General features: G+C 61.4%; 1 protein-coding gene across 1 annotated transcript; it reads left to right on the plus strand.

The window, feature by feature from the left end:
• Positions 1–285: 285 nt before the first annotated feature.
• Positions 286–2,458, plus strand: LOC121273047 (BICD family-like cargo adapter 2). The gene is made up of 2 exons (XM_041179998.1): positions 286–400; positions 2,317–2,458. The coding sequence occupies exons 1-2, from the start codon at positions 302–304 to the stop codon at positions 2,446–2,448; spliced, it is 231 nt and encodes a 76-aa protein (XP_041035932.1). The 5' UTR covers positions 286–301; the 3' UTR covers positions 2,449–2,458.
• Positions 2,459–7,042: the final 4,584 nt, after the last annotated feature.

Below are 7,042 nucleotides of genomic sequence, written 5' to 3' on the forward strand. Positions count from 1 at the left end.
CCTCCTCACTCTCTCTCCCTCCTCTCTCTCTCCCTCCTCTCTCTCTCCCTCCTCTCTCTCTCTCTCCCTCCTCTCTCTCTCTCTCTCTCCCTCCTCTCTCTCTCCCTCCTCTCTCTCTCTTTCTCTTTGTCTCTCTCCCTCCCTCTCTCTCTGTCTCCCCCCTCTTTTGCTGCCTCCCCACCTCTCTCTCTCTCTCTGTCTGTCACTGCCACCCCCTCTCTTCATCCCCCTGTTCTGCTGCCCTTTAACGGTGGGTGTGTCTGTCGGTTCTCACTATAGGAAGACGGAGGTGGAGCTGGAAATGGAGAGAGGCAGGATTGAGCGGGAATCTCTAAGCCGACAGCTCCTGCAGACCATCGAGCAGAAAATCAGCCTGGCCCAAGAGCTGGAGGAGTGGCAGGTGAGAGCAGAGCCTCGGAGGGATTGCTTCACCCTCCTACATCACTCACAACGCTGCATTTAATCCTTCCCTCCGCACTCGACTATTCCGGCCACTCTCCCACATTCCACCCTCTGTAAAAATCACCTCGTCCCAAACTCCTCTGCTCCCCCCGGTGTCCATACGCGCACCGAGTCCCTCTCACCCCTCACCCTCCCTGTATCTCGCTGACCCACACTGGCTCCCGGTCCGGCAACCCCTCCATTTTCACATTCACACCCTCGTTTTCAAATCCCTCCTCACCCCCTCCCTATCTCTGTAACCTCCTCCAGTCCCTACACCCCTCCCTATCTCTGTAACCTCCTCCAGTCCCTACACCCCTCCCTATCTCTGTAACCTCCTCCAGCCCCCTACACCCCTCCCTATCTCTGTAACCTCCTCCAGTCCCTACACCCCTCCCTATCTCTGTAACCTCCTCCAGCCCTACACTCCTCCCTATCTCTGTAATCTCCTCCAGCCCATACAACCCTCCCTATCTCTGTAACCTCCTCCAGCTCCTACAACCCTCCCTATCTGTGTAACCTCCTCCAGCCCCTACAACCCTTCCTATCTGTGTAACCTCCTCCAGCCTCCTACAACCCTCCCTATCTCTGTAACCTCCTCCAGCCCATACATCCCTCCCTAACTGTGTAACCTCCTCCAGCCCTAACACCCCTCCCTATCTGTGTAACCTCCTCCAGCCCCTACACCCCTCCCTATCTCTGTAACCTCCTGCAGCCCCTACAACCCTCCCTATCTCTGTAACCTCCTCCAGCCCCTACACCCCTCCCTATCTCTGTAACCTCCTGCAGCCCCTACAACCCTCCTTATCTCTGTAACCTCCTCCAGCCCCTACAACCCTCCCTATCTCTGTAACCTCCTCCAGCCCTACACTCCTCCCTATCTCTGTAACCTCCTCCAGCCCATACAACCCTCCCTATCTCTGTAACCTCCTCCAGCTCCTACAACCCTCCCTATCTGTGTAACCTCCTCCAGCCCCTACAACCCTTCCTATCTGTGTAACCTCCTCCAGCCTCCTACAACCCTCCCTATCTCTGTAACCTCCTCCAGCCCATACATCCCTCCCTATCTGTGTAACCTCCTCCAGCCCTAACACCCCTCCCTATCTGTGTAACCTCCTCCAGCCCCTACACCCCTCCCTATCTCTGTAACCTCCTGCAGCCCCTACAACCCTCCCTATCTCTGTAACCTCCTCCAGCCCCTACAACCCTCCCTATCTCTGTAACCTCCTGCAGCCCCTACAACCCTCCCTATCTCTGTAACCTCCTCCAGCCCCTACAACCCTCCCTATCTCTCTAACCTCCTCCAGCCCCTACAACCCCCCCATCTCTGTAACCACCTCCAGCCCCTACAACCCTCCGAGATCTCTGCGCTCCTCCGATTCCGGCCTCTCGACCATCCCCCGATTCCCATCGCTCCGCCAGTGACGGCCGGACCTTCAGTTGCCTGGGGGAGGGAGGGTCTAAGCTCTGGAATTCCCTCCTTAAGAGAGTCTCTCTCTCTTTCTCTCTCCCCACCTTTAAGACGCTCCTTGAAAACGACCTCTGCGAGCGAGTTTGTCCCTCAGTGTTGTACAATCTTTAACAGCGTCTTGCCAAAGAACCTGGTCCGGGTTTATTGGACCAATGGAGTGAGATTAAACACCGGTGGTTGATTCTGTATTCTTCCTCTCTCTCTCTCTCTCCCTCCCTCTCTTCCCTCCCTCCTTCGTCACTCTCCTGGTTCCCTCACCCTGGCCTCCCCAACTCTCTAACTTCCCCTCACGCCTCACACACCACCCCACCCCCACCCACCTCCCTTAACCTCTCCCCCTTCCCTCTACCACCCCACCAACCCACCCGCACCCACTGATCTCCCCCCCTTCCCACCAACTCTAGGAAGACATGCAAGTCATCATCAGCCAGCAGTTGAAGAGCCAGCACCTGCAGGAAGAGGCTGGAGGGAAGGCCCGGTGTCCGCCGGTGCCCCAAGACGGAAGCAGCTTCTTTTTCCGCTTCAGGAAGAGCTGAGGAAGGTTGGGAGGGGGGCGGGTGGGAACGTGGGTCCGCGTCAAACCCCCACCACCCTCTCCCCCACCCCCCCACCCCCACCTTGCCGGCAGCACGCAAGCGTCGGCAGGCAGTTCGACTACGTGAGGCATCACAGCCTGGCTCTCTTGCGCCCCCGCCCCCCCCCCCCCCCCCCCCCCCCCCCACCCCCTCCCGTCTGGACCGTGACGAGGGGGCCGGGGAGAGTCCAAACTGGCGGTCCCCCCCACCGCCCCCCCCCCCCCCCCCCACTCCTCCTCCTTACCGGACCCCACAGCTCAGCTGCCGTCTCCTCCCTCTCGCTCTCCCCCTCACCCGCTTAAGGAGGGCACTGAGGCCAACTGGAGCCCCCCACCCGGCCCTCGAAGGGCAGGGAGCTGCTACGCCAGGAGACTGGAAGTCAGCAGCGCCTCTATAGCAAGCAAGGAACCGCCGTTTTCACTCCCGAAAGGGTCTGTCCCTAAATTTAGACTCTGACCCCCTCGTCCCAGACACACCCCCCCCAAACCTCCCCCACCCACAACCAGCGGGAACCATCTCCCTCAACCCTATCAGTTTAAAATGCTCAAAAGTATTGGGAGTGAACGGGAAGGGTTTTGGGTTCATTGGGATTGTGTACAGTGGGAGTGAAGGGGAAGGGGTTTGGGTCCATTGGGATTGTGTACGGTGGGAGTGAACGGGAAGGGGGATGGGGATTGGGATTGTGTACAGCGGGAGTGAACGGGAAGGGGTTTGGGTCCGTTGGGATTGTGTACAGTGGGAGTGAAGGGGAAGGGGTTTGGGTCCATTGGGATTGTGTACAGTGGGAGCGAACGGGAAGGGGTTTGGGTCTGTTGGGATTGTGTACGGTGGGAGTGAACGGGAAGGGTTTTGGGTCCGTTGGGATTGTGTACGGTGGGAGTGAACGGGAAGGGGTTTGGGTCCATTGGGATTGTGTACAGTGGGAGTGAACGGGAAGGGGTTTGGGATTGGGATTGTGTACAGTGGGAGTGAACGGGAAGGGGTTTGGGATTGGGATTGTGTACAGTGGGAGTGAAGGGGAAGGGGTTTGGGTCCATTGGGATTGTGTACAGTGGGAGTGAAGGGGAAGGGGTTTGGGTCCATTGGGATTGTGTACAGTGGGAGTGAAGGGGAAGGGGTTTGGGTCCGTTGGGACTGTGTACAGTGGGGGTGAACGGGAAGGGGTTTGGGTCCATTGGGATTGTGTACAGTGGGAGTGAACGGGAAGGAGTTTGGTATTGGGATTGTGTACAGTGGGGGTGAACGGGAAGGGGTTTGGGTCCATTGGGATTGTGTACGGTGGGAGTGAACGGGAAGGGGTTTGGGTCCATTGGGATTGTGTACAGTGGGAGTAAGGGGATTGTGTGTGTGCTCCATGTATAAATTAGACTGCATCCTATTGTACAGGGCTCAGTCACTGCAGCCAAACTATTTATAGAAATATATCTTTGGCTGATTCCCTGAAAAAATGATGAAGTTTTGATTAAAAAAACATCTTTTTTAACGTGTGTTATATTTTCTAGTGTTTGTGCCAACAATTAGTGCAGCTCTCCTCCAACAGTGCGGCGCTCCCTCAGTACTGACCCTCCGACAGTGCGGCGCTCCCTCAGCACTGACCCTCCGACAGTGCGGCTCTCCCTCAGCGCTGACCCTCCAACAGTGCGGCGCTCCCTCAGTACTGACCCTCCCACAGTGCGGCTCTCCCTCAGCACTGACCCTCCGACAGTGCGGCTCTCCCTCAGCACTGACCCTCCCACAGTGCGGCTCTCCCTCAGCACTGACCCTCCCACAGTGCGGCGCTCCCTCAGCACTGACCCTCCGACAGTGCGGCGCTCCCTCATCACTGACCCTCCGACAGTGCGGCTCTCCCTCAGTGCTGACCTTCCGACAGTGCGGCACTCCCTCAGCACTGACCCCCCCACAGTGCGGCTCTCCCTCAGCCTTGACCCTCCGACAGTGCGGCTCTCCCTCAGCACTGACCCTCCGACAGTGCGGCGCTCCCTCAGCACTGACCCTCCGACAGTGCGGCTCTCCCTCAGCACTGACCCTCCGACAGTGCGGCTCTCCCTCAGCACTGACCCTCCGACAGTGCGGCTCTCCCTCAGCACTGACCCTCCGACAGTGCGGCTCTCCCTCAGCACTGACCCTCCGCCGACAGTGCGGCTCTCCCTCAGCACTGACCCTCCGACAGTGCGGCTCTCCCTCAGCGCTGACCCTCCCACAGTGCGGCTCTCCCTCAGCACTGACCCTCTGTCAGTGCGGCTCTCCCTCAGCACTGACCCTCCCACAGTGCGGCACTCCCTCAGCACTGACCCTCCGACAGTGCCTCAGCGCTGACCCTCCCACAGTGCGGCTCTCCCTCAGCACTGACCCTCCGCCGACAGTGCGGCTCTCCCTCAGCGCTGACCCTCCCACAGTGCGGCTCTCCCTCAGCACTGACCCTCTGTCAGTGCGGCTCTCCCTCAGCACTGACCCTCCCACAGTGCGGCACTCCCTCAGCACTGACCCTCCGACAGTGCGACGGTGCCTCAGCGCTGACCCTCCCACAGTGCGGCTCTCCCTCAGCACTGACCCTCCGCCGACAGTGCGGCTCTCCCTCAGCGCTGACCCTCCCACAGTGCAGCACTCCCTCAGCACTGACCCTCCGCCGACAGTGCGGCGCTCCCTCAGCACTGACCCTCCGCCGACAGTGCGGCGCTCCCTCAGCACTGACCCTCCGACAGTGCGGCGCTCCCTCATCACTGACCCTCCGACAGTGCGGCTCTCCCTCAGTGCTGACCCTCCGACAGTGTGGCGCTCACTCAGCACTGACCCTCCAACAGTGCGGCGCTCCCTCAGCACTGACCCTCCAACAGTGCGGCTCTCCCTCAGCGCTGACCCTCCGACAGTGTGGCTCTCCCTCAGCACTGACCCTCTGTCAGTGCGGCTCTCCCTCAGCGCTGACCCTCCGACAGTGTGGCTCTCCCTCAGCACTGACCCTCCGACAGTGCGGCTCTCCCTCAGCACTGACCCTCCCACAGTGCGGCTCTCCCTCAGCACTGACCCTCCGCCGACAGTGCGGCTCTCCCTCAGCACTGACCCTCCGACAGTGCGGCTCTCCCTCAGCGCTGACCCTCCGACAGTGTGGCTCTCCCTCAGCACTGACCCTCCGCCGACAGTGCGGCGCTCCCTCAGCACTGACCCTCCGACAGCGCGGCGCTCCCTCAGCACTGACCCTCCGACAGCGCGGCGCTCCCTCAGCACTGACCCTCCCACAGTGCGGCACTCCCTCAGCACTGACCCTCCGACAGTGCGGCGCTCCCTCAGCACTGACCCTCCGACAGTGCGGCTCTCCCTCAGCACTGACCCTCCCACAGTGCGGCACTCCCTCAGCACTGACCCTCCGACAGTGCGGCTCTCCCTCAGCACTGACCCTCCGACAGTGCGGCTCTCCCTCAGCACTGACCCTCCCACAGTGCAGCTCTCCCTCAGCACTGACCCTCCGACAGTGCGGCACTCCCTCAGCACTGACCCTCCCACAGTGCGGCTCTCCCTCAGCACTGACCCTCCGACAGTGCGGCTCTCCCTCAGCACTGACCCTCCGACAGTGCGGCACTCCCTCAGCACTGACCCTCCGACAGTGCGGCGCTCCCTCAGCACTGACCCTCCCACAGTGCGGCGCTCCCTCAGCATTGACCCTCCGACAGTGCGGCGCTCCCTCAGCACTGACCCTCCGACAGTGCGGCACGCTCTCAATGAATTCTATTTAATTACTGACCGTAGTGGCGGGACCGGGATTTGAACCCGGCTCCCTCCAGCTTCACACTCGCTCTACCCGCTACGCCACACGTCAGACATTGAAGGCAGGGAGGCGCGGGTCCCTTAGATAAGGGTTGCCATGCCGACAAGCGTGCGATGATGTCATACAACGGGCCGAGAGCCCGCTCCCCTGGGAGGACTCGCCTCTTTCACGTCCGGCAAATCAACGTGGCGTCAGAAAGGAGGCGGGTCCGGGCGGAAAGGAGGGGTGGTGGGTGCAGAAAGGAGGCGGGTCCAAACGGAACGGTGGGGGGGATGGACCTTGGGGATCGTGACGCCGTCGGAGGGAGAAGGGGGCGGGCCTGGCGCTGGCGCCGGCGCCGGCGCCGGGCTGGGAGGACTCGCCTCTTGCACGTCCGGCCAGGCGTTTCTGCGTCGCCACACGTCTGGGGGTGGGCGGAGCCTGTCACGTCCGAACGTTTGGGAGAGGCGGGGTTTGGGTCAGACGGACGAAGGGGGCGGACCTAATGCTGGGAGGAGTCAAGATTTCCCCTTCTGCGTGCGTCCGGCTGGCAAGGCGACGTCAAAGTGAGGTGGTGGGGGCGGGGCTGGCGCCGTGTTGGGAGGAGTCGCTTCTTGGCAACGGCCGGCCCGCTGTGTGATGTCAGAGGAAGGAATGGCGTCATGGGGCGGGGCGGGGCTGGCGCCGGCGCCGTGTGGGGAGGAGTCAGCCCTCTGCAAGTCCGGCTCCCATTGTGATATGAGGGGGGCGCGGGCGCGGGCGTCCGGTTGGGAGGAGTCACCCCTTGCAGGTCCGGCTGGCATTGTGATGTCAGAG

The sequence above is a fragment of the Carcharodon carcharias genome, chromosome 38 (genome assembly GCF_017639515.1).
Source record: "Carcharodon carcharias isolate sCarCar2 chromosome 38, sCarCar2.pri, whole genome shotgun sequence".
Classification (NCBI taxonomy): Eukaryota; Metazoa; Chordata; class Chondrichthyes; order Lamniformes; family Lamnidae; genus Carcharodon; species Carcharodon carcharias.

Bases quoted from the DNA above. Each gene is read 5' to 3' on its own strand.
- LOC121273047 (XM_041179998.1), top strand. From the start codon at position 302: ATGGAGAGAGGCAGGATTGAGCGGGAATCTCTAAGCCGACAGCTCCTG. The intron at 401-2,316 runs GTGAGAGCAGAG...CACCAACTCTAG, and splicing joins AAGAGCTGGAGGAGTGGCAG to GAAGACATGCAAGTCATCAT.